At 43.4% G+C, this 27,913-nt stretch overlaps 1 protein-coding gene across 10 annotated transcripts in view; it reads right to left on the bottom strand.

The window, feature by feature from the left end:
• The window catches only part of RBFOX3 (RNA binding fox-1 homolog 3), a 983,769-nt gene that overhangs the window by 189,563 nt on the left and 766,293 nt on the right, over window positions 1–27,913 (bottom strand). The window contains exon 1 of one of the 10 annotated variants that reach the window (XM_043964753.1): window positions 4,151–4,378. The exons of 7 other annotated variants lie outside the window; for them this stretch is intronic. In XM_043964753.1, the coding sequence (XP_043820688.1) occupies window positions 4,151–4,255 (105 nt within the window). In that variant the 5' untranslated portion in view covers window positions 4,256–4,378. Of the gene's footprint in view, window positions 1–4,150; window positions 4,379–27,913 lie in introns of those variants that run through there. 2 more of the 10 variants (XM_043964754.1, XM_043964763.1) reach the window with 2 other exon arrangements.

Below are 27,913 nucleotides of genomic sequence, written 5' to 3'. Positions count from 1 at the left end.
GATGTGAGTGAGGTACAAGATGCACGCAGCTGCCTTTGATGAGCTATTCACAAATGACAGAGCCCACACTGCAGCTGTATTTTCCCTGGCATTTGGTTAATCAAAGTTTTGCAGACAGCTTCATTTGTGGCTGTCCCATGCAATGTTAATATGATGAAAAATATCAGCACCACCATCAGGAGAGGGGCAGGAAGGGGTGGACAGTCACAAAAAAGATGTCCAATTAATTATGGAACAGTTTTGTATCTGAGAGGACCTAGTCCAGTTCCCAGCAGGTTTGGGGTCCAGAGAAGAGCAGCATATGCTCCTTCTCAGAGCAGGAAAAGGTTAATGAGTTTTTAATGTAATGGAGAGAACAGAGTCCTGTTGGTTGAGGCTTTTCACCCCCAGGTTGAAAAAAATACCTAGTCTAAAAACCTTTGCCTATTCCGCTGCTGCATTTTAATGCACCACAAACTATGTTTCTGTCTTGCTTGAATTCACATCTTTCACTCTGCTCAATTGTGCTGTTTAGATTTAATATACAGCCTACATAAGAAACAAACATCCTCACTCATGCACAAGTTTATGTAAAGAGCCTCCATCCAACCACCTACACCATAGATCTTACAGTAAAGAAAGAAAGATCTCATTTTTAAGGAGGAATGGCTAGGTGATGAATGATCACCTCTTCTAAATTTTTAGATGCTTTCTACAAAGAATGACTACAAGCTTAGTGCTTTGTGACACAGCCTAAAGATAGGCTGAAGGAGAATGTGTTCTGGGAAGAACAGCTGTGGGGTTTGCAAATACACTGGGATTCGCAAAAGAGATGAGGAAATACACCTCCCTCCTCCCTCTATTCAGAGAAGGGGAACTATGACATGGGATGTTGTTTATGCTGTCAAACATGGTATCATGGATTTAGAGCTTGGAAGGAAGTTCAGGGATTACTTAGTCCACTCCCATTTTATAGATGAGGAAACTGAGGCCCAGAAAGGTAAAATGACTTGGTAGTATTAGAGGTGAGATTGCTGGTACCAAATTCAGCAATCTTTCCATTGCACCATGGTACCTTTCTGCATCAGCTGGTTTTGTTTAACTGTTTTTCTTTGTTTCAAGGGAAAGCTCATGGTAGGGAGTTTGGGGAAAGGATTATATAAAAAATGACTGTAAAAATAAAAGGCATCATAAAAACAAATAGCAACAACAAAAAAGTAATACTTAGATTGTACTGATTAAGACTAGGGAGTGGACCTGTGGCTTTGTTAATAGAGGGTACTCCTACCAATGTTAAACTGGTGTTTTCTCTGCATCTTAATAGTCTTAATAGAGTTATATAGGGCACTGAGAGCGATTTGACCAGGGTCACACAGACAGTATGAGTTCAACTTTCTATCCACCACATCACAATAACTGTATCAATTAATGAAAATGGGGAACAACTTGAAAAAACTACCCTGAATAATGAAGAAAGCATTTCCCTCATAAATTCACGTACTCTTCAGAATCATAAAAAGAGTCACTTTTGACCCCTTGACCCATGACCTGGAGTAGTTCTTTCTTCAGGTAGCTACAAAAGGAAAATGAAAACACGGATGGAAGTAGAACTTCTATTTTGATTTGCACTCACTGATCTGGATGGTGAATCAGGAGATTGGTGTGCTTTTTCCTATTCCTCATGACCCTTCAGAAAACACTGAACTGGACATCATGTCCAGGATTTGAAACAGAAATCAGGAATTGGAAAGGTTGGCTTCCTTAGAACGGTATTGACTCATTATCACAGGACCTACTATGGGAGATTGAGTCCACAGAATATCTTCGTCTATGTTCTAAGGGCTACAGAAAAACTTGTCTTAGAAGTCTTCCCACTTTTGCTCACTGCAGGAAGGGGGGATGGGGGAGATTTCTTGTGATGATCTCAGCAGCTGCCATGAAGCTGGGTAAGTGCTATCAACATACACAGTGAGGTGCCATGATGCTGGATAGACACTTTCACCATACACAGTGAGAGACCCAGTGTTAGCTAGAAGTAACAGGTGAGGCCTATCTTTCTGATCTGGAGAATGGTGGATTTAAATAAATAAATAAACGAATGAATAGGAACTGGCACATCTGTCTTCTCCATCATCCCCTCTCCACAGGAACAAAAAGATCCCCATAGCTGGTCTCTCATTAATTTTTCTTGGTGCATATCATCTGCCAAAACTGAGTCTACATTACACCTGTCTGTGTGTGTGTGTGTGTGTGTGTGTGCTGGGGCATTGGAGCTAATCTAGGGGCACAGTCATCCTCTGGCCACAGCTAAGGACCAGCTTTGTGGCTGCCTTGCCCCACTGCCCCTCCCTGTATGATTTACTGTGGTTCCCTCCTCTGTAGTTGTGTGGGTAAAGAAGGTACACATGCAGGTAAGAAGAAGAGAAAAGCAAGTACTAATCACCATTTCTCTTCAAGAAAGAGTAATGACACACACACATCTTCCTTTGCTTTTCCCATCACATCTTGGAGGAAGACATAATCAGCAGACCCAAGAGGGCCTGAAATAGGATTTTCAATCCAGACCATCAGAAGGCCAGTGCCAAACCTTTAGTCCCAATCTAGGATGCACTTTTTTTTTTTAACCTCCTTTATCTCAGTAGTTGACTGGGGCCCCAGATCCAGTCACAGAATATTCTTGTCTCTGGCAGGGTGAAGGTGCAGGGGTAGCAACCTGAGTTGACAGGAGGGTATGGTGGCCTGGCCCCTTTTTTCTCCCTCCAAACCTTTTAAATCACCGCATTCAGCTAGATTCCCTACTCAGGGTTTCTTTCAAAGTCCCTCTGCAGGCCCATCCAGCAACTCTCCATTCTGGTGGACAAGAGATGGTAAGTGAAAGGCCAAAGGAGGAGAGGGTCCGGGTGGTGGAAATCTTCTGGGCCAGGCTGGCGGAGTAAGTAAGGAAAGGGAGCGGCCTTTGGACGTCTGGAATATCCGCAGCTCCTCTGTGCTGGGGGTGTGGGGAAAGCCACTCAAGGAAAGATAACTTACACATACCCCCCCCCCCCCCCCGATCCCCACTGCGGGGGGTCAGGTCCCAAATTGGATCCAAGGGCCACACTCCTGCCTCTACGCTGGAAGAAGGGAGGGAACAGCCTAAACTGCCTCGGGGAGCGGCCCAGGGCTGGCAGGAACCGGGTGGTGGGGGTTCCAGAACCTTTCCAACCCACCTCTGGTCTTCGGGGAGACTCCTTCCCTCCTCCCCAAGTTCCCAAATAAATTTTAGAGGACAGATCCGCATCTCCCTAGCCTGAGCTCCCTCCAGACGCCGCAGTTTGCAAAGACTCTCGCCCCCGCGCCATTCCCTGCCCCTCAACTCACACCCGAGGCCGGGCTCCTGATCCCTGCGGGGTCTTCTCCCACACCCCTACCACCCGGGCTATAGAGCCAGCGCCAGCGCGGTGCTTTCTGCGATCTGCTCTCCCAGATCCGCCCCCTCCAAGCCGCCGCCGGCGCCGCGATCTCCGCTGCAGCAAAGCTTGGGGCTCCCCCACACACGCCTCTCTTTCCCTCCTCTCCACCTCCGCACTCCCCGGGACTCGTAGACAAGCAGGCATAGGTGCCCTGGGAAGGTTGGGGACTCTCCCGACCCCAGTCTCTCGGCACCTCGGAAAGAAGTTCCCAACACTGTCCCCTCCCCCCTGCCTTACCTCTCCCCCCTTCCCCCACCCCCCTTTCTGCGGCCCGGATCCCGCACAGTCTTAAAAGTTACAAGCAAGTAACACGCCAAACTCAGTCCCCTCCCCACACCAGACCCTCCTCCTCTTTAACCACTGTGCCCAGGAGATGACCTCGAGCCAACGGGAAGGCGAGGAAGGGGCTCTGCAAACCAGGACATCGCCGCAGCGCCCACTCCAGCCCGGCTCGGCCTGGCCCGACCCGGCCCGGCTCTCTGTTCTCCAGGTGCGGAGAAGAGAGCTGAGTGGAGCTGGGAAGGAGTGGGGGGGTAAAGGCGGGGGGCGGGGGAGACACCATCCTCATCCCGCACCAAGGAAAGGGGAAGAAGGAACCAAGCTGCCGGCGAATAAAAGGTTAAGTCCAGCGGTCTGGGCAGGCTGAACAGATCTCCGTTACCCCCACCCCCCAAAGCACGTGCGAGTCCGGGGGCCAGGAGCCGGGCAGGCTAGCTTACCTGTTGGAGGTAGAGGAAGGCAGGCGGGCAGGGCACTGAATGCGGGAGCATGCTGCCGGAGTTGGACAGCAGGAGGCAGCCCGAGTTCGCCATGGAGCACAGCATGGGGCAGCAGATGGGCGCCCGGCTCCGAGGAGGCAGTTCGGGGCTCCTTTCGCACCCTCTGCTCTGTCCCTCTGGGTGTGCGAGCGAGCTAGAGTGTTTCCCTGGCTCCCTCCCTTTCTCTCTCCTCCTCCTCCTCCTCCTCCTCTTCCTCCTCCTCCTCCTCTTCCTCCTCCTCCTCCTCTTCCTCCTCTTCGGGCCCTCCCCTCCCCCTCGTGGCGCTGTTTAAGCGCTCCTCTGCCCGGTTCTCCCCCAGCCAGGGCGGGGAATGATGGAGAGCGAGAGGGAGATGGAGAGGAAAGACGAGAGGGAGAAGGAGGAGAGATACAGACACAGACAAGGAGAGACACAGACGGGGAGAGACAGACACACACCGAGAGACACACTCGGAGAGAGCGAGAGAGAAAATGAATATCACTTTGGAGCCATCGGAGAGGCCGGTAGGCAAAGAGTGCGAGTGTGTGCGCGGCGCGCGTGTCTGTGTAAGGCAAGCGGTGGGAGGGGGAGTCCCTGGCGTACTCCAACATCAAACAGAGCCCCGTATAAAAGGAAGAGAATCCAGAATGACAGCACAACAGCTGATCCCACACTTAACCCTTTGCCTGCTGGAGTTCTTTTGCAGCCAGTTCTCACACCCTCCCTTCCCAGTCTCCTCCGTTCTCCCTCCGTTTTCCCCCAAAGGAACCCCAGCTGCTTCTGGATTTGAAAAATCTTGATATTTAACAATTTCTCTTGGTTCTGGTGCTGGGGGAGAGCGTTCGCATCATGGGAAAGCACTACACTTGCTTTGCGGGTAGGAAGGCGATTCTCTCTGGGTGCTCTGATAGCAACTATCTTAAGGGAAACCAGCTCAGTGACAGGGAGTTTCAGTGATGTAATGAGGGCACCTACGCAAAGGCTTCCTCACAGTAAGGAGCTTTCTCTAGTCTATTCAGGGCTTGGAAATCCAACCAAACCTTCTAGCCGTGCTTCCCTGGCCCCCCATTTATCTTGAGTTCTAATCTCTGGGAGAATATAGGGTAGGCCCATGTGCATGTAACCGCTTAATAACCACCTTGCCTCAACTCCTCAGATGCACTTAGTCTGAATGAGCATGTAAATTTGGCAAGATTCCAGTCCATCTTCACCTGAACACATCAGAAAGGTATGCACACAAACAAGCCACTGGTACACACAACGTCATGTGGAGTAGCACCTGGCACACACACACACACACACACACACACACACACAGAATAGGTAGGCTATACCATCTTCACCTGAACTTCTTTCTTCATAACAACATATGCAAAGAAACGGATATTATTGGTGCAGTTTCATATAAAGCAGCAAGGCACAAAACCAGGCACATTGCTCACCAGCTGGGTCCCTGTCTCTCCATTCCCACCTGCCCACATATGACGCAGACTTACACCAGTGCAAAGGGAGAGCAGCTGACCTTCCTTGAACTTGGTAGAGTTTAAGGTGACTAGCCTCTTAATCAGATACTGGAAGGCAGACAAACTATGACCAGAGAGGGTAATTTCCTAAAACCCAGTGTAAATTCATGCCTATACCAGTAAGGCCGAGTCTAAACAATTCAGGTAGCAATTTTTGATGGTCTCCTTCCCTAGAGTAGTGTAGCTTAATCTTCTTTTAGCTGGTAATCTAAATGCTCCTCTGACCCCTCCTCCTCCTCATCTAACCCTCACCCCCAAAATCCCAAACAAAAACCAAGCTCAAAAGTCATGTTTTTGGGGTCTCGGTTTACTGTAAAATCAGAGAATGGAACTAGATGATCTTTTGAGCTTATGTGGATAGCAAATGGTGGCATGGGCTCTAAAAGCTAGATCTTCCATCTCTTGGTACAGTGTTGTTGTTTTTTCTCCTAATGATCACATTTATTTTATTAGAAGCAGGGGCATACATAGTGGGTATGAACCTTTACAAAGGTGGACCTTGCAAAAGGATCCTTCTCTAGCTAATTTTCTCCAGAAACACATTTTCCCCAGACATCGGAGTGACTGCTTGGATGATAGCTATGACCTGGAAGATATCTTATATATGTTTCTTGTCACTGCATTTTCCTGGCCTGGGGCAGTAGAAGGCTTCTCTGAATTCTATATTGCCTGTCCATAGCCCTGTTCTTGCACCCTTCCTCATGATTTTTATTCTTGCTTTAGAGTAGCAAAGTGGTCTCCCTCTTCTTCAAAAGAAATCAATAAAATCTTATAACTGGAAAAGACTTTAAAGAAAATCTAATACCCTTATTCTTTAAATCCCATGTCTGTCAAGAAGCCTTTCCTGATAACTATGGGATATTTTGTAAACACCTATCTTATTATAACAGCTCACAAGTACCAATTCAATGAAAAAAAAGCAACTTGTAGTAGTCTCAGAGTCAGGAGGATCTTTATTCAAGTCTGGCCTCTGAAACATATTGACTATATGACCCTGGTCAAGTCATCTGGGTTTGAGGGTGACTTGAGATACTATATGTGCACAGATAAATATAATGTGATGGAGGCAAAGGAGAGATCCAGGATGCTCTAGGGACATTTGAGGAAGAAACAAATACTTTCAATTAAGGTAAGAGGGTAAGACTTTATAGAGAAAGTAGCAAAAGCATAAAATAACATTCAGAAAAAGTTATGTAAAGCATCTGTCTTTAGAGTTTCTGCAAGATAGGGCTGTATCCCCTCTGGGTTCCATAAATTACTCAAAACAAATGAAGCCTAGGGAAGTCCCCAGGATGCTAACTAAGTAGCAAAGACCTCTGTGCATATTGCTCTCTGAAGGAAGCCCTGGCTGTTTCTAACTCCATCAACTCAATTCCATTCACATTTACTCAATCCTTAGTAGGAGCAAAAGTATTGAATTAATGTCATAATGTCAAAATTTAGAGCTGTTAAAAGAGCCAGAGATCATCTCATTCAACACCTCGATTTTACAGCAGAATAAACTGAGGTCCAAAGAGAAGCAACTTGATCAAGATTCTATGTCCAAGGTTCAAAAGTCTTCTGACTCCAAATCCAATATTCTTCTTGCTATATGATCTGGAGATAAAAATCTAGATATGACAGATGGTTTGGCCTTTAAGGAGCTTAACATTCTATTGGAAGTAAAGATGGGACTAAGACTGGGAAAGTGATTCCTGGAAGAGACTCCAAGATACCTCATTCTGATACAGAAATCCAAATCAGGATGCTATTGGTATCTCCACCAAAAAACTCAACTCATTGAAGGCAAAAGGATTATCTGTCACTTCCAACAGCTGGTGGTGGGAGTAGGGGAGATGGGAGAAGAGTGGTCCCAGAAGGCAAATGCAATAGTGGCATAAGGTTCTCCAGATCTCACAGGTCCCACTCTGGATGTGCTCTTGGGAATCATTAATAAGTGTTTATTGGTGCCTCCAAAGAGGCTGAGCAACCTCTTTCTTCCCCAGAGGGTGCCTTCATGAGCCAGAGTAGGTGGCACTGGTGTCATGAGTGGGGGAAGTCAATATTTCTGGTATCTGCTACTGGGGAGAAGGGAAGCTGTTAGTTGGTAAAAGCTGTCAATCTGGTATTAATATTTGCTACTTCAAAAAAAAGCTAAGGAAAAAATATCCCATTCACCCTGAACCTGAGAGGGGCCTTGTTAGGGAGGTAGGAACTGAGTTATAATTATTTCTGTGCTCCTGGCACCACTATAAATAATCTGGCAATTCTGATGGTTCTACAGCTTTTGAGATCTTCATAATCTTTACTAATGTCTTGTGTCCTGTTCAACTTTCCCTGGCCAGGGTTCTGCTAGGTAGATCTCCTCCCCAAGAAAAGATGTCTATTCACTTACTGCCTTTCATGGGTTCATTTACATGGAAAGAGTTTAGCCACAAGGGTACTCATGAGGGAAACAAAGTGCCAATGTCCCTTGGTTATCCATAGGACTGTGATAAAAGATTTTTTGTCTCAGAGCATTGGGCGACTCAGAGCCTTTATAAAATGGAAATTTCTACCAGTGACGTAAGGGATGGTTGTGGGAGCAGGATGAGCTTGTCAGCTTACCTTCTGAACACTTGAACCATTCCTTCCAGTCCAGCTCATCCACTTGGAAAGCCAGAGAACAGTATGGAATAAAAACTCCCTTGAAATTGGATGGCTCAGTGGTGGCCCTTTACATTAACGGTTTAAAACTAGGGAAGCTTCCTGGCTGGGCCATGCCCAAGTATTCTTGAGCTAGACTGCATCCTTGGCATGCCTCTTAATAGTTAGTTCCCATTCTTGGTACTTTAGTACATTAATTGAAAAACAGATCTTAGGCTAAGTTAATGTACTTATTTGTAAATTTCAAGTTTTAGGATTATTCCCCATTTTCACCAACTTACCACATGAACATGGCCATACTGGCCATACTTTCAGTACAGCTGACTACTATGGAGGGAGGCAAGATTGATTCAGCTCTAAAATAATGCCTTTGTCCTCCCTGCAGGGCTCAGCCTGGTTCCCTCTTATTCCCCCCTTTCACTTTATGTCTCCATTTCTACTCTGAAGTATCTCACCAAGAACACCTGTTAAGAAATCATCTGACCTACCTAAAGCCAACTCAGGACAAGGGATGATTTCACCAGTTTCAGGCTGTTCAACTGAGCTAACCCTCACTATATTATATAAATACATTCGGCTTCATGCTTTCAATGGTGTCTCTGATACCCCTGTAACCACCCCAAAGTATTTATTTGGCAGAGAGCTGGCTAGGATTCCAAGGAGAATATGGAGGTTAGAGGGTCAGCTGTAAACAGAATCATTAAAAGGGTAAGCTATAAAGGGCAAGTACAAGGGGGATAGCCCCAGAAGAATAACAATATGTGTACGTGTCTATGTAGGGGAACAGAAGGAAGTAGAGAGAAGATCATTGGACTGACATGGAAGACAAGATGGAATAGAGAGTGGGGATAACAACACGGGACAATGGAAAGTCTTATGTGTTGTTCAACCAACATAATTGGTGTTTCTAACCAGAGACACCACTATTTCCTAAAGTTGGGCATTTATGAGGGCTAGGTCTATATCTGGGTCAGAAGTTAGAAAGGTTTTATTATAGTCCCTGAAGGGCCATTAGGTTGGAGATGAGAACTTTACTTTGAGTCTTCAAAAGCTACCGGATCAGGTTTCAGAGGAGGCTATTTCCCCCTCCTGGGTCTTCTAATCACAGCATAGGGATGGATAATAGAAAGAAGTCCAAATGTGATAGAAAGACTTACAGAAAAGGGAATAAAGACCAGATGCAGGTAAATGGTGTCTTCTTCAGCTGCGGTCAAATTGGAGAGCTCTAGTAGAGGGTTCAATCTTCCTAACTAAATGCCACTTTTAGCTATCAAAAGTACGATTAAGTGGGAGAGAGAAGTTGCTTCTAATCCTGGAACCCCACCAACACTGACCAAGGGCTCTTTGGCAATAGCATTAAAAAGCAAAAAGACCAGCTCAGTTTGAAGGTGGCTAGCACCCATTGGTTAGCATGGAGAGAGCCCTGTCCACCCATTAGAGCAAGTCCTCAAGCCCCAGTGGAGACTGCAGCAAAAGTGAAAAATAAGTTTATTTATCTGTTTAATTAAGAGCTGTTTGCCAGCCTCACAGATTCAGGTCCATCCATCTCACTTACAACCACGTCCCAGCAAAATTAAACATAATAAATATAGGAGACTGAAAGCAAAGGGCACATGTGAGATATATGAGCAAAGCCAGAAGTTGCATAGGGTTGCACTTATAAGCACATCTTTCTTTTGCAAGCGGCTCACCCCTATGGGATTGGAGGCCAGCTGAGCTCTTGGAGAGAGGGGCTTCTGGCTTTAGATAACTTAAAAAATACTCAACACTGTTCCTCATTGTCATTTATTTTAAAGGAACTGTCAGGATTTCTCCCTTCTCTTTGTCCACAAGAGGGAAGAGAGCTTGATACAAAGTAAAAGAAGCATCTGAAGTTGGCCATTTCTGTAATGTTATACTTCAGACCTTGAAATTTCTAAGTGGCCTCCTATTGCAACCAGAAAGATTGGCTCCAGGCACAGAGAGCATCTGGCCTGCCAGATATGGGTGAAACAATCAGTTGTGTCTTTCTTTTAGCTCCTTTGAAGCTTCAATTCAGGGTGCTCATCCCCAAACCCACACAAGATGACAGGACAGGAGAAACCAATGTTAGGGCAGCCTCCCCCCCCAGTTATGTTCTAAAAATTTAATTCCATACCAGATGCCTGAATTTTCTGAGGCTAATAGCTGAATGCAATGAAACAATTATATTAGAACTAAAATGAGGGTGGATTAACTTGGGCCTTGCTCCATGGTATTGAAAGCACTTGCAGTCCTTGAGTAGAAACAATGAACTTACCATCTAATTAGAAAGAAAAAATAAAGTAGGAAGTTAACAGATGGCTGGATCCCACATCTCTCTTCCTCAATCCCCTGCCATGTCTTAGGTTTCTGGCCACAGGGTTCTTATTTTTTTTAAGTTGATTTGAGGGTACTTTATGCCATTTGCCCCAGGTACAAAAATGGCTAATTACAGTTCTGTCAGAACTGGAAACACTGTAATTACAACCACCACCAACACCAACACCACTACCTCTACCATGTATCATCTCAGTTTCTCATGACACAATAACTATGAGGATGGGAAGGAGAACAAGCATTTTTATTAAGCATCTATTATGTGTCAAGTACTGTGGTAAACTCTTTTACCAATATTATCTCAAACATTACTTTTTAGGGGAAGTAATGTGATTCCCTTTTGTGTATAAAGAAACTGAGGCATAGAAAGGTGAAGAGACTTGATCGAGACCTTCAAGTGAGTTACCAGCAGAGTCAGGATAACTTGGGTTTTCTTAATACCTAGTGTTCTTTCCTTAAGGTACCCCTTATTCCTGCCTCCTACCTCCTGCCTTCTGCCAATTCCATCACTGCTTGTCTCTCCCTGCTAAGCATTGTCCTTAATTGTCATTAACCCCAAACTATGTCAGATTCATTATTCATTTACAATAGATAAGGTATTTACTAATCCAGCTACTTTTCAGTCAGCCTAGTAGTCATGATCTCTTTCTTATCAGACAAGAAGTTGGGGAAAATCTGTAGGATTGCACCATAGACAGAAATAGGAATTGTGACCAGATTGTTTACAATCTTATTGCTCTTTGCCTTTTATGATCCCATCTTCCTATGCACAAGGAAGGCTGACAGTCCTTTTTCAAGAATTGGATTATTTCCTTCCTTCCTTCCTTCCTTCCTTCCTTCCTTCCTTCCTTCCTTCCTTCCTTCCTTCCTTCCTTCCTTCCTTCCTTCCTTCCTTCCTTCCTTCCACACCAGCATCAAGACAACCACTTGGCTGATGAATGAAAAAGTCATGGTGATAAATTTGAAAAGGAAAGGAGTCAAGGAAGTATTGAGGGTCCACATATTTATTTAGTTGTAAATCTATTGTAAATTGTGGTTGTAAATCCCTGGCTGGATCACAAATTCCATAAGTCTAAATAGTGGATTCTCTAATGCAGGTATAGTTAACATTCTTTCTTCATGCCCAGGTGGGGTTGGCATTGCAGTGACCCCTGTCTCTCAGGACTAAGGGCTCTGATAGAAATTCTATGCATGGGAAAAGCTGGCCTATTTACTTATAACCAGCGACTCTAACTAGCTGTCTGAGGCTTTAATTTTTGAGCATTGCATCTACATTTGGATGGGAGGAGGTGGTTTAAAAATAATTGCTCATATTTGGCCTTTAGCACTCCTGGGTTTGATACAGACTCCTATGTTTGCTCCAGCTGTGGGGTGGGGGTGGAATAGGAGGTGATGAAAGTAATAGAAGCAGTAGAAATTAGAAAGAATTTGTAGAAGCACAAAATGTGGAGTTGGAAATCATATAGTCAGAGTACCTTCAATTTACAATTAAGGAGAAAGGCCTAGAGGATTAAAGTGACTTACCTAAGGTGACAAAGAAGTATCAGAGGTAGGCTTGAAGCCCAGGCCTTCTAACTCTAACATCAGCATTTTTTTTTTTTGGTATGATCACACTCTTTCTTATAGTGTCATAGAGCTAGAAAATGGCTTGGGAAGAGTAGGACTTCAAGGTCAAGTTGTCCATCCCTCTGCATTCAAGCAAGTCTAAGCCATTTGTGACAGTTGTATATTCTTTTCTTGAAGATCTCTAGGGAAGCCTGATTCCTCTTGGGAGTCCATTCCAGTGTTTTATCACCCTGGAAGTCAGGAAATCCTTCCTTTTGCCCAAGCCCAGCTTTGCCCAACTTAATTTGATTTAAAGGGAGAAAGTCTGGGGACAGTTACAAGGGAGACCTTGAGGAAGAAAGATAAGTTGGGTTTTATTGGCCTCACACTCAGCAGACTATGGGAGTTGTAGGATAGCTCTCTCCTCCCCCCCCCCCCCCCCCCCCCCCCGCCTCAGAATACAAAACAGTGTCTCTGAGGAAGTTAGTGGAAGCCCCACCATTGGGAACATTTAACATCCTTAAAAATATCCTGAAGGGAATGGCCAAAGAGTGTAATAGATGATAATCTGGGGCCCTTTCCATTGCTGTGGCCTCTGTGAAGAAGTCTCTGGATCAGACAGGACTGGAAGGAGGGAACTGAGCACACAGATTTATTTCTGAGATGGATGAATTTTACAATTCCTAAGAAAAAGGCTCTTGGGCTAGGATCAGCATCATGGTTTCTTGCACAAACAGAAGGGGAGCCTCAATTGCCGTCATGTCAAGAGCTAGCTAAAAAAAGACAGATCAAGGCTCTGCCTAGCATTTACCCTTCTTTTCCCTGCATCTTGTTTTTAAAACCAGTATTGGAATCTTTCTGGTTCTGCTTCTTTTTCTATGAAACTTTTCTTAGTAACTTAGAAACTAGTGTGCTTTGAATGAAGGAAAGAAAGACAGAAAAAAGAAGCATTATTTGGCCCTATGTGTTCTTGGTATTGTGGTAAGTGCTGGGGATTTAACGCCAAAAGAAATACAGCTCATGAAATAACATATATTAGAGAGAAAACACACAAAGTGAGTGGGTTGGGGCCCGGGAAGGATGTTTTGGCCTGGCAAGTCACAGGAATGGTGAATGAAGAAATAGGGTGGTGATCTGATATGCTCTTTACTTTGTCCTGCACAAGCATACAAGGGAAGAGAGGATGTAGAGGGATATAATTGTACCACAATTGGGAAATAGCAATGGGTAAGGGAGGTCGTGTGCACAGAGGAAGTATTAAGAGTTAAAAGAGAATATCTCACTAAGGAAACTTTCTACAATTCTAGTCCTAGCACTTAGTTAAGAAGGAACGTGAGGTTCCAAAATATAGAACACAAGGGGACTGGCACCTCTTTGTGTCCCCTGAAGCCAGAGCAATAGCTCATTAAAAGCTCATTAGGATCCTGACCCAAAGTCCTAGATTGACAATGTCATCCAGGCAAAGCACACTGCCCTGGAGAGTCAGGAGAATCAAGGTTGGGCAGCTTGAGCTAATGCTGTAGACAACAGATGGGGAGAGTGGACAGGGAGGAAGCCTAGGGGAAGAGTTTCTCCAATTAACCCTTTGCTGAAGGATAGGGATGCTCCTGGGATTGTACCCTCCCTTAATGATGTGAGGTAAACCTGTCTGTCAGTGAAATGAGGCGAAGATATTAAACATTAAAACTTCATTACATGGGGTATGGTTAGTGTTGAAATATGGGAATACAAAGGATTGCTTCTTAAGCTGTGGAGGCTGATCCACAAGGGAGATGATAAGGGTGTATGTATGGAGAGGGGAAGATTCTTAACCTGGTATCTGTGAACTTAAAATAATACCTGATAAATGGAAATCTCATGGATTTTATTTTATATATTTAGAAACATTCTGAGAGGCTGTCCATAGGCTTCACTAGGTGGCTAATGTGGTCCATGACACAAAAAGTTTAAGAACCTCTAGGAAGTATTTAGCATAGGGAGGGCCTAGGTAAAGCCACTTGGGATGGTTCCAGTTAATGTCCTAAACCCGAGCTAACTCTATTCAAAAACTCTAAATACACCAAGGTAGCTTTGCAAGTTTCTGTACACAGGTTAAATGGATATCACAGATTTGATTTTCCATGTCTCTTTGGAAGGCAGCTAGTTGGTGGGTGAATTTAAAAAATTACGATCTACCTTACTCTAAACTGTCCAGTGTTGTGTGGAACTGAAAGTGACTCTCCCTTTCCAAGGCATGAGGTTTCTGAGAATACACTGGCAAGGAGGTTTGGAGAAATTTGGCAGCAAGCTAGGGACCCTGTGCTGCTTTTAGCTTTTCCCTGCTTCTCTTCCTGCTGAGGGCTGCAGCATTAGGACAAGGGGAGCCGTCTGTTCCTTTGCTTATTTCCCTGAGATGCTATGACTTTTGATTCCTGCTTGATTAATATACAGCTGACAGAGACTGTATTTAAGGCAGCTTTAATTCTCTCAGGTCACCAAACTCAGGAGAAGCAGAGGTGCAAGGAGCCAGCTTTGCTATAGCTCAAACATGGAAACCTTCAAATCATTCTGTGGCCCCATTTCTCACTGTTGCTGCCACCTGATCTTGGATCTGGGCTGGGAGGGTCGACTGGATTTGGGCACCCATTCCTAAAACCTGCTTGGCAGCTTGGATTTAGAAGAGCTAGAATTAGGACTCTAATTGTCTGCATTTCAGCACCGAGGACAGTTCCAGTCAAAGGAAAGGTATCTTAGTCTCTGTCTTACTTGGCTTAAACAAATCAAAGTGTAAATTGTTTCACTGATTGGCAAACCTGATCAGCTAATAGTTGGCTCTGTGCCACCTTTGATCCCACCCTTTCCTCCTTTTCTCCCTGTCACACAAAGGCACTGCCATTCCCCTAGGCAACCAGGCTTGAAACCTAGGTATCATATTCATTCTCCCTCTTTCCCCTATCCAATCTGTCACCAAGGCCTATAGATTTTACCCTTTAACACATATTTTATAAGCCATATTCGCTCCTCTGACACCCCACTACAGCTCCTCATCACCTCACAACTGGATTATTGCAATAGCCTGCTGATGGGTCTCCTTTTCTCAAGTCTCCCCCCAGCTGCCAAAGTGATTTTTCTAAAGCATAAGTCTTACCATGTCACCCCTCCACCTACTCAGTAAACTCCAGTGGCTCCCTATGAACTCCAGGATCAAATATAAAATCCTCTCTTTGGCATTCAAAGCTCTTTCAAAGCCCTTGTCTTTCCAGTCTTCTTAACCCCCTCACTCCCACCCAAATATACTGAAAAATATAATGAAACCAGCCTGCTTACTTTCCTCAAACAAGACTCTGGTTCTCCTGACTCTATTTCCTGACTCTGGGCATTTCACTAGCTATCTCCATGCTTTTAATGGTCTTTCTCCTCATCTCTGTCCTCCTAGCTTCCTTCAAGTCCCTGCCAAGATCCTTCCTTCTACACAAAGTCTTTCTCAATCAGCCTTAATTTTAGTATCTTCCCTCTCTTGATCATATTCATTTTTCCAGTACATATCTTGTTTCTATCTTGTTGATGGCATGCTATCTTCTCCATTCCACTGTAAGCTCCTTGAAAGCAAAACTTGTCTTTTGCCTTTCTTTGTATCCTCAGTGTTTAGTACAGTCCTATGCACATAGTAGGTTCTTGATAAATGTTTCTTGACTTAATGGCTCCTATCTTATCTTGGCTTTCCCAAAGATTCTCAGTTTTCTTCTCTAGCTAGTTCTCTTCATGGATGCTCTTCTGCTATTTATTATAGCCTTCCCCTTTTCTCTCTGCCTCCTGGGGTAGAAGATGGTGATTCCAGGTTCCTCAAGTGAGGCAAACTGTTCCCTGGATGCCCTTTCTCTGTCTTCAATGGGCTCTTGTGCCTGGGGCTCTTATGGTTCTGGCTCAGTCTGGTCCTCTCCCAATTTGCCTCATTAGCATCTCCTGAAAAGCAGGATCATTTCTCTGCTTGGCACCTGGATGCTCACTTGCTAGGGTATGCCTGCATGTTTGCCATTTCCTCTGAAGTGCCTTTTATAGACTGGTCTGTGTTGCAATTCAGGCAGTACCATGGAGTAGCACAATGCAGGAAGATTACACTCGGAAGCCTGCTTTGTAAATTACCACCCAGCAGGAGGAGGGAGTGATGAAGTGGGAAGGCACCTCTTAACTGGAGAACCCGATGCAGAAAGCCATTCTCATTTATGATCTTCCCCAATCATTCTCACTGCTGCCACTAGCTCACCACAAATGAGGGAGAAGCATTAGCACTAGTGCTGGAGGGAACCTTAGACTCACCTTCTTATTTTCATCTACAAGAATGATTTTTATTAAGATTTCCACCACCTCTCTTAACATATTGGATTTATTCCCCTTCCAAACACACACGTACACATGTGCACCTGTGCACACACACTTAAACGGACAGTAATTTATAGATTCTTAATTTATGTTACACTTTCTAAGAGAAAGATCCAGTGGTTAAAATTAATAGTAAATTTATAGGAATCCTATATGGCTATTATAGAATTATAATGAAGTGGCTGCCACTTGGCTGAGTGTGGGTAATTGGAAATCATAGAAGAGAATCTTTACTTTATTGGAATTGTGTTTTTAAGAGTAAACACCATGAAAAGGGTCAGCACAGCTTTAAACTTGCCCATACTATTCTCTGGAGGAAAATAGTGGCTGGCTGGTTTAGCACTTAGTTGAAGTCAGGTTAGCCAGAAAAGTCACTTCATCTGAGTTTTCAGGAAGGGGGAAAGGACATAGATTTATCAACAAGGTGTAGTAGTAGAAAGAGTATTGGATTTGGACCAGGGACCTGAGCTCAAATCAGGGATCTGCCTCAATTTCCTCATCTATAAAATGAGGGGTCTGGTTTTGATGATCTCTTCTAGTTTTAGATCCTATGAACAAAGAAGGTGAACTCTGGGCTCAGGGAACAAGAAGAAAGAAGATCAGAGTAATTAATGAGATAAGGCATAACAAAAGAAAACACAACAATTTTCTTTAGGAACAAATATGGTTTCAGAACAAGGAACAATAGTGTAACCTTGGGTTATACCTTCCTTGTAGGTGTAACTAATAGCTTGTTATCATCATTAACTTACCAGACGGTGCAAAAGGATATTTAAGAAGTGGAACCTTTAATATTGGTTCTTCCTTGGGAAAGAGAGCCAGAGCCAAACAAGCAGGAAATTTGGGGAGCAAGTAGCCCAGTCCAATTCTTGGAAGTAAAGGGATGTAGATGCCATTTTTCCTATTTAAAATAGATGATTTAATGTTTGAGGCTGGGGCCCAAATTTCAAATGGTTAAAATGAGGAAAAGAAGCATCAACCATTTCAATAGTCAGTTAATATTTTGCATTCTAATTTACTATTTTGTATGTTTGTAAATGTTATTGTTTCTTGTAGTTAGCTTCCCTTGATAAACTCAAATGTGGCTTGGGATTGAGGAAGAGGGAAAGGGAGCTAATGTCCAAGACAAAGAAATATTCTGGGTTTCAACAGCAGCAATATGTGGGAATCAAAGGGTGGATGCAATGTGGATGAAATTCTTGATTTGGAGTTAGGAAGACCTCAACTCCCATATCTGATATTTATTAGCTGTGTGACCATAGATGACTCATGTAACCTCTCTGAGTCCATTTATAAAATGGTGATAATAATGACTGTAGCAATACTTCACAGGGTTGTTGTGAGGCTCAAAGAAGAAAATGTAAACTTTGCAACTTTAAATTACTATATAAATATCTTATCTGTTCTTATCTCTCAGCTCAGGAAAATTCAAATAAGTGAACCAGAAGTACAGTCTCCCTGGATGGAGTCTTGACATAAGTTAGGTCACTGTGCATTTGGCAAGGTTTCTGTATGTTGTCCATCTTGGGGAATTCCTAAGATCATGAGCAGAAGCTGTGAGGAAGTCTGGGAGGAATATTCTGAATTCTTGACCTTGCCATTTCCAAAGTACCACATGTAGCTTTTCTGTTCATTTAACCAAGTACCTAATGTACCATCACAATAGAAGCCAATCATCACTGAGGGAGGGCAGGCTATGGACAAGGTAAGGCACAGGTGTCATCCTAATCTCATCAAATATCTTTAATTAAGATTCCATAGTTTTTGTTGAGTTTTCTCAAATCAGGGACTCAAAGATGCTCAAAGAAGCAAGGTCAGGGAGTAGCCCCAAAGTGAAGAACCAAGTGCTATTTGGGAATTATGCTACCCCAAAGCCATCCCTTCCTTCTCCCCACCAATTCTATACCACTCTATCTCTAGAAGTTAATCAAAATTTCCAATTGGTTCTTCACATTTTAAAATAATTAGATCCATAAAAGTTTTATTTGGGTCACAAACTGTAACGATTGGAATAACGCCACCTGCTGGATACTTACTGTAGAAGAGTTCTGCCCATGAAGGGAAGGTCTTTGAGGGCAAGACCAGGAGTCAGGAAGTGACGCGGGCTAGTGGGAGGAGGAAGGAAGAGACTGGCACTGACACTGGGGCTCTTTCCTTTGGACGCTGGCGGAGAAGGGAGCTAGAAATGTGCTCTCCCTTTAATAGATAGGAATCTAGGCCTTTTTCTCTCTCTTTACCAAATTCTTATTCTCCTTAATAAATGCTTAAAAGTCTAACTCTTGCTAAAGCTTATAATTTATTGGCGACCACTCATTAGATATTTTAGACAGTTTAGCTAGAATTTTAGCCCTTAACAAAACTTAGAATTGATTCTTCCTGTATTTCTATGTGTTCCCACCTCCCATCATTTCAATCTCTTTCTGCTTCTTCCCATCACTACAGGATTATAACAGCAAAAACCTCTGACTGCAAAAATGGCACTAAAAATTCTTCCATGGTCATCCAGACCGACCTCCAAGCAATCGCTGTTGCCACCAGGATATCACAAACTTGGGGGAAATGAATGTTATTATTGCAACTGGAGGGAACCTTAAACTTATTTTTCTACACTTACTCTCTCAGAATGATTTTATAAAGATTTTTCCAGAAAAAATGCAAGAAAACCAAAAAGAATGGAAGAGGTTTTTTTCAATGTTTAAAAGGTTTGATTCTTAAGAATTGGGGGTATGGGCAGCTAGGTGGCACAGTGGATAAAGCACCGGTCCTGGATTCAGGAAGACCTGAGTTCAAATTCGGCCTCAGACACTTGACACTTACTAGCTTTGTGACCCTGGGCAAGTCACTTAACCCTCATTGCCCTGCAAACCCCCCCCCCAAAAAAAAACAAACAAAAAAGAATTGGGGGTGGAGGAAAGCTGGTGCCATTAATTGGGGGTGGCTAAACAAATTGTTCACAAGAATATAAGTTCACATAAGACACAATGAATACGCAGAGTTCAGAGAAACATAGGAAGACAAGAACTGATGCAGGGTAAAGTGAGCAGAGGCAGGAAAGCAAAATAAACAATAATTACAATGTAAAAAGGAAAGAACAATAAAATTAAATAACCCTATGAAATTAATAATTACTAAGAAGTTTGGCCTTGGAGAAGTGTTTGAGAAAATGGCCCTCCTTCTCTTTCCTGAAGAGTCAGGGTGCCATGGATCAGAAACAGTCATTGTGTAGGTTAGTTTTGATCAACTGTTTTTATTCCTCTTTCTTCACAGAATCACAGAATTTGAGAATTGGAAGGGTTTTCAGCAGTTCAACCCACAAGCAAAAGAAATCTCTACTACAATATAAGTCATCGAGCCTCTGCTTGAAGACCTCCAAGCAATAAGAACCTACCTTACTGAGGGGTGGGTGGGGAAGAGAGAGATATTTGAGATGTATGTAATCTAAAAGCAAAAGGCATCAATAAAATAAAAATATTTGTTGCTTAATTTCCATTTCTCTCATTTCATACTGTTATCTTAGGCTGTAGATTAATCATTATTCTCATCACACTTCTAGCCCTTTAGGGAAGAAGGAATAGGGAGAGGGACAGAGAGAAAGAGAGAGACACAGACACAGAGAAATAGACAAAGACAGACAGATACAGAGAGTATGTATGTGTGTGTGATTGTGGAGATAGGTACATTGGGTAGGCTAACTCACATTGACACTGAGATTGGGAATATTGACTTCTGGTGCAGAGGCTGTTGGTTCTTAGTCTGCTACTAGCAGAGGACATAATACCACCTTTGTATCTCACTAAATGGCAGGCAAATTCTAGGGTCAGTTAACTAGAGCATATTTGCCATCCTGATCTGCTCTCAGGGAGAGCACCACCAGTTCTAGCAAGGACACTAGGCCCCCATGCCAGGCTAGTTGAAAGAGGAAATGTCAATCTCCACAGGGTTGAACTTATTTGCATTTGGCTCCAGGGTGAGTTTATTGATTTTCCTTTCCAGTTCATAGTGAGGAAATTCTACTCTGATGTTCCAAGGCTTAGTAATAATTATGATAATAATTTGGACAGATTGAATCTAGGATACTTAGAGCACTTTACAGACCCATAAGCCATTCAGGCTCCCCCAAGACAGGAGGGAAGGTAGAAACAGGTTACATAGAATTCACCCCATTCCATGGGTGAGAAATGTAAAGCCAAAATGGGGAATTGTTTTACGTTACTTATTCAGGGCCAAGAAGTAACCTGTGGTCTCATCATAAGGTCATAGATTTAGAACTGTGAGAAACTTTAGTGGTCATCTAACCCAGAAGTGTCAAATTCCCAGTCTGTAGACTCCAAGCAATTTGTAAAACTCCCCACTGGGGCCTGAATCAGATTAAGATGGAATTGGAAAATATTTAGCAAAATAAATAAAAATACAATACAACATAGATAATGTTATTTTGTGATTTTCTAAGTCAACATGTGGCCTTCAGGGATCTGTTTCTATTTGACACCACTAGTCTAGCCACTTGACAGATGAAGAAACTGAGACCAAGAGAGGTTAAGTAACTTGCCCAAAGGTACATGGGTAGCAAATGGCAGTGAGAATTTGGAGCTAGATTCTACAACTAAACTAAGGGTTCTCCCCACTTCACCGTTCATTTCCTGATGCTCACATTATTTTCTCCTGTAATACTTAGTCAGCTACCTTGTACTACATACTCTCCTTCCCAGACTCATCTCTTATGTAAGCCAGTAATAATGATTCCTCATACTTGTCCCAACTTCTCTCCACAGTGCACTCCAGAAATCAGCTCCTAAGCTTGGATTGTCATTGAGATTGCTTTTTTGTCCTTCATTTTTAAAGGGACCAATGACATCAGGTGGTGATGTCTTGACTCATGTGTGTGTGTGTGTGTGAATTGGATTTAAGTGAGGCAGAGTTATACAAAGTCATCAGCCTCACTCACTCTTTCAGAGTCACCAAAATCCAGTGCCAAGACAAAAGTCAAGATAACTGGTGATGGCCTGGGATGTAGTGGATGACTTTGGCATCTTTGGCATCTGACCAAGCTCTAAGTGTTCCACAGCACCTTCATGGATGTTGGAACAAATTGTTTTCATCCACACAGTTCTCCAGGGGAAGTCTTCACATGCTTGGAGTAGATACCCATCAAACTCACCAATAGGTTTGAGGCCTGTCAGCTACCCTTAAACTGGTTTAGCTCATCTGCAGAGATGGTTAATTGGGGTATGGCTACTGCACATGCTATAACTTCTTGGAGCCACAGCTGAGAGTTGAGTGTCAGGTAGACACCAAAGGTGTCTCAAAAGGGCTTGGCAAACCTTCACACCAGAGGTGCTGGTCCTTATTGAGCACCCTAATACATCCCACCATTGTGATAAGTATCCTCTGAATCCTCACATCTCATTCCCAAAGCAGTTAGGAAGCTGGAATAGTCCAAGAAGGCCAGTTGAGTTTGGTGCTTTCCTGTGGCAGCTGCTCCAAGGGATTAAGTTTGCCTCATTCTTTTGATCCAGCAAACAATTCAACAAACTTGTAACTACCTCCCTTGCACACTTGGCTGGGTTTTTCTTTCCCTCTGCATTTTCCTAATATCACCAGGTACTAGAGAAGAGCAGAATAGTCAAAGTGAATTTCTAGTACATTTTAAAAGACAGTTGTCTTAAAGTTATTCTGTTTTACTCAGAGCAGCATATTTGAGAGAGAGTAGGCATGTTTTACCGTTTATAGGAATCACACCAAAGATCTTGAGTCTGCAAGCAAGTTCTGATTGATTGAGCATTCTCATTTATTACACACCTACCATCTGCAAGGCACTGGGTTGGGGCTGGGCATATGATGGCCAAAAAACAAACAGCAACCAAAAGACCCCAACCAAACCCAGCCTCTACACTCAAGGAGCTTGGGGCAGGGGATGCAACATGTAAACAAGTAAGATAGTTATTGCCTTACATAAATTTTCTTTGTGGAAATTAGACTTGACATAAAGAATTCTGAAGGAAATTTGCATTCCATGAAAGCACCTATGTTAACTTTACTGTACAGTACTGTGCGCTCTCTCTCTCTCTCTCTCTCCTTCTGCCCTTTTGTTCCATGTCTCCCCACCTGCCAAAACTCAACCTCCACCTCATCCCTACCAGATTGGGACTTGGCTAGAGAGCTCTAGTGCAGCTTTACCTTCCTATCAGTACTGTGTGTCTCTTCTCATCCCCTACCTGTTGCCAGTCCTCTCTTGTCCACCTGTACTGCCTGTCTGTGTCCCTGTTTGGCCCCTAAGTGTCTACCCCCTGTTCTTCCTCTTGGCTCTGGCCAGGCCCCCATATGTCCTTGAACCATGTGCTGGCCTCCTCCCTCCACTGACTTGCAGCCCCCTCTTGACTCCCTCCCTCCCTTCTCCACATCCAGGGCAAATTTGCATTACTTAGAGGTCTGCTGAATAGTTCACTTACTAAAAGGAGAACTGTCTGTATATTTATGATAATCTGAGGAAGACTAACAACAGCAGGGTAGAGGAAAGGCTTCCAGTAGGAAGGAAGCTAGGGATTCTAAGACAGTTGTAAGAAAGGAGTGTTTTCCAGGTGTTGGATAGTCACAGGTAAAAGCATGGAGTTGGGGAAATGGACTGCTACATTCACCAGAAAGAAAGAAAAAGAAAGAAAGATTGTTTTGAGTAGTCCTTAGTAACAACAAGTATAGTTAACTTTCGGCTATCTGTGCAAATACAGAGGAGCAGTAGTGAAAATAAGGGTGGGTGGGACTGGGCTAAAGGGAGTATCAGGCAGGGATTCACATTTTAGCTACAGATTAGCCACAAAACAGATTATCAGCAATGCACAATGCAGAGTTCAATGCATGAAATCCTTACTGAAAACTCTCTTGGGACAATGAAGGCTAACTTCAGACAACCTGCAACAACCACTAGGCAGCCCCACCTGGCAGCTGCTTTTCCCTAAGAGTAACAGTGGGAATCCAAAAGAATAGGAGTATCCAAGTGCAGCTGAGCTGAGAGGCTACAGGCTCTGCTAGGAGGGGCAGAGACTCAGGGGAGCCTGCACTGGAGGCCCAGGCTGGCTTCTTTGAGCTGTGATTTATCCCCCTGCAGAGACTGCAAGGCAGAGCTGAGATGCAATTCTGTTTGCCAAGCATAACCCTTTCCCCATAGCTACTTTGCTTCTCCCTCCAAATCCCCTCCCCCAACATTTATATATGCTTTAAAAAGAGATTTGTATCCCGGAACAAAACAGAAACTAGATAATGTTTACCATAAGCAACTCTAACAGGGGCAGACTGTTTTCCCTCTTGGATTTTTGGGCAAGGTGGCCTCATGTAGAGAAAAAGGTGACAAATTCCAGCTCTTTTCAGTCCCACTCTTTGATAGCCCACTCTTGGGAAAGTCCTGATAGACACTGAAAACTCAAATCTCTGCAGTAACAGGAGGAAGCCTGAGTGTGGATTACCCAAAACAGATGAGGATTATAAATAACAACTTGTAAAAGGCTTTGGAGAAATTTGAGTTTAAAAAGCACATTGAATGATTTTTATTTTCCAGTAGCATGGACTGATCAATGATGATGATGGAGAGAAGAGTGTTGAGTAGAAGAGGAAAATCATCCTGGGAAGTGCTGCAGCAGCACACACAGTAATGTGACTTTGTGCTTCTTGCTGGTTGGAACAAGCTGGAGCTTTGCATCGTGCAGCTGGGAGCCTGGTCCTCCTCTAGGTCCTTTTTCGGTAATGAGCTACTTATATGGTAAGATTTCCAGGGTGCCTTAAAAGCTGCCTTTCCTCTGAAGTTCCTTCTGATCTATTTGCTGATACCTCTTAAGACTTCGGATACCCAGTTAAAAATGCAAATGCCTGTGGGAGAGGTAATACATGATGTTTGATTTTAACTGATCTGGAGAGTAGGGTTTTATGGAGAAAATTGGGGAAGAGAATAGGCAGACTCTGGGTCAAGAAAAGGTTTAAATGGAGTGGGAGGAAGTATGCCAAAGGGCATAGAAAAGAGATCTTGGGGATGCTAGAAAACACTCTGTGGGTTTCCTCAAAGCCTCTTTCTTGACTTCTTATTATGACCCCTTTCTTGCTGACCTCATGGAGTCAGTCTTCTTTCTATAAAGATGACTCCCAAATCTTCACATCTACAATGTCTAATCTCTAAAGTGCCAGACCTGAGTAACCAGCTTCCTACTGGACATCTCTACCTGGATATCCCCATGACATCTCCAATTCTCTAAAATCAAGGTGTGTGGACCCCAGGTTAAGAACTAGAATAAATTATGAGCTGGGACTACTGGGGTCTAGTATTAGTTCATTCACTAAATGTGATCTTATGTGCTCACTGTGCTTTTTTTTTCTGACGAGGCAGTTGGGGTGAAGTGACTTGCCCAGGGTCACACAGCTAGTAAGTGTCAAGTGTCTGAAATCACATTTGAACTCAGGTCCTCCTGACTCCAGGACCAGTGCTTGATACACTGTGCCACCTAGCTGTCCTGTTCACTGTGCTTTTGACAAACTTCTTGTGAAATGGATATGATAACAACTGTTCTATTGAACTCAAAACTTTATGAGCATCAAATGAAACAATGGATATATGAGCATTTTGAAAACTCTAAAATGGTCTCCAAATGTAAAGAATTCTTATTATTAGTACACCTGATGTAATCCTCCCTAAAAGTCCTCCATAAATGCTTCATCATGAGATGGAGATGATTCTGGGGTCTCAAAACAAGCTATGGAACGGTTGCCTATCTGGAAGGGCTTCAAGCACAGTCCTGCCAATAGACTGTTTGCTTTCTGAGGAGCAGCCTAACCAAGCACAGAAAGACTCAGCAGCAGCAGCTTGGTTGTAGATAAAATATTTTTTTGGCCATGAGACACATGAAACACATACAGATACAAAATGACCCTCATCATCAAATGAGCCCTGTGTGGCCCCCTCCTAATGCTATAGTGATAGGGCAGAATGAATGAAAAGGGGTGCTAAGAATGACATGGTTTTAAAGGTGTCTGTAAATTCAAATGTTGGCCCTCTTATTGTGAAATGTTTGTCCAATCATTCAAAAGCTTATTGGGAACCAAATAACCTCAATTGTTGCTATAAATGAAACCAGAAGAGAAGTGAATAAAAGATTGGGAGAGCTGGTTTCATCATGTCGCCAAAAGGCAACAAGAAACAATTTCATGGGATGCTTGATCACCCTATCTTGTGGTACTAATGATGAGCATAACCAAAAAGACCAGCATAAAGATAAAAACAGTTTACGAACCAACCTGCTTAATTGCAGAAAGTGAAGAGGCAGATAAATTATGTTAAGAACCTGACAGGATTTCTCCAAACCAAATTAATAGCCTTTACACCACTCCCAACTTTTCAGAAATAGAAAGGGGGCACTTAAGAAAATTAAGCTAGGAACAAAAAGATGACCAAGAAGACAAACCTTTGCCAGAAATTACCTTCTTTACTCTTTAAGAGAATGATCTGTGCACATATTCTCAGGCATCCTTGAGAAAAACTGAGCTTTAATGTTTCTCTTCTAACAAAGTGCCTCCCTTGTATATATTAAGACCATCCAACATTCCTTAAATGGTGTAACCAGTTTATTTTACAATGCTCTGATTTTTTGGGGGGTGGGAAAAGCAGGGGAGGGTTCTGGATATATTATTTAATTGGCATAGAAAGCTCTCACTGCCTTCCACTAATGCATATCAGCAACTTGTCTATTACTTACAGTCTTAAAAGTCTTAGCTGTCTGGGGGGCACTGAGAGGTTAAGTGTCTTACATCATTGATCATAGGATTATAATATCATAGAAAGAGCTGGAATGGACCTCAGAAGTCACCTAGTCCAAAGGTGATATAAATGACAGGGTTGAGATTTGAACCATGGTCATCTTCTTCTTGAGGGAAAGTCCCCACCCCCCCACTGTTTTTGCATCTGTGGCACTTAGTCATGTGCCTGAGACATTTTTTTTTTGTGGGGCAATGGGGGTTAAGTGACTTGCCCAGGGTCACACAGCTAGTAAGTTTCAAGTGTCTGAGGCCAGATTTGAACTCAAGTACTCCTGAATCCAAGGCCAGTGCTTTATCCACTGCGCCACCTAGCTGCCCCCTGAGACATTTTTGTTGTTAAGTCATTTTTAACCACATCTAACTCTTTATGACACATAGTAATGTGGAAATTTATTTTGATTTGGGGACCCTACCTTTGGGTTGAGATTAGAAAGCCTTAGGCCCTCAGGGTCTTTTCTGTGTGGGAGGTGCTGGTGCCCCTCCCCCTCTATTTCAGCTGAGCCAAAATAAAAAAGCCCCGTGGGCTGTATGAGATGTCAGGTCAGACAGCTAGGAGGGGGCCCCAGCTCCCTCCGCCCTGAGAGGATCTATTTGAGAGATCCCAGGCTTGTCCAGGCCAGGTTCTGGCATAGCTTGTGCTGAGGCACGTGATGCTTGAATGTCCCCCAGCCCCAGCTGCAGCCCTGGCTGGCAGATTAGCTTGGGGTCTGTGGGGGTGTAAAAAGTCTCGAGATTTGAGTGGAGAAAAGGAAAATATATATAGACTTGGGGGTTAGACTCAGTGGGGCTGACAAGAGGACTAGAGGCCGAAGGACAAGAATGATGGAGCAGATGGACAGAACTGGAGGCAGCGGAGAGCACAGAAGTGGTCAGCACAGGGTACAGGTTAGAGAAAGGGAAGATTAAGAGAACAGAAGGACACTAGAGTACTAGGAGAATGGAAGGAGAGGTCGGTGAGAGAGAAACACAGGGGTTCAGTGGTGGCAGTTCAGAGAGGAAAGTTAGATGCAGGGATAGACAAAGTGAAAGGCCCTTAGAGTTAGAAGAAAGTAGCTGAGCAGGCAAAGTGGAACATACCCTAAGGCAAGAGGCGGCAATGGCCCTTATTGTATTAAAAAAGTTCCAGGCACAGCAGAAGGAAGCACCTGAATGCAGTCAGGTTGTACATTTTATTTCCCTGTATTTTTATTTTTAAATAGTGTCTCATAAATAAACTCTGCTTTGATTATTTAGTTAAGAGGCTTCTTAATCTTTTGCTTATCAATTTGGGGAGTGGAGCAGTGTGGTGGAAATTTTTAAATGGCCCATATTAAGTTAATAGCAGTCAGATAGCCAGCCAGTTAAGAGTCCTCAGAATAAGTATCCCAGCCAAATTAGCCCCCAAATTAGCCCTAGTCAGTTCAAAATATTTCCATATTAGAATGGCGACCACGAAGGGACTTATGGCCCAATTATAATTTTTCTAAACTTATAATTTTTCATAAGTCCAATTACATAATTTTCCAGATAATAATTTTCCAAATAATAAATACTTGATTGATTGATTGATTTCCATGACCTTATA

Source organism: Dromiciops gliroides, chromosome 4 (assembly GCF_019393635.1).
Source record: "Dromiciops gliroides isolate mDroGli1 chromosome 4, mDroGli1.pri, whole genome shotgun sequence".
Lineage (NCBI taxonomy): Eukaryota > Metazoa > Chordata > Mammalia > Microbiotheria > Microbiotheriidae > Dromiciops > Dromiciops gliroides.
Note: the sequence above shows the minus strand (reverse complement) of the source record. Positions and strands in the feature narration are given on the sequence as shown.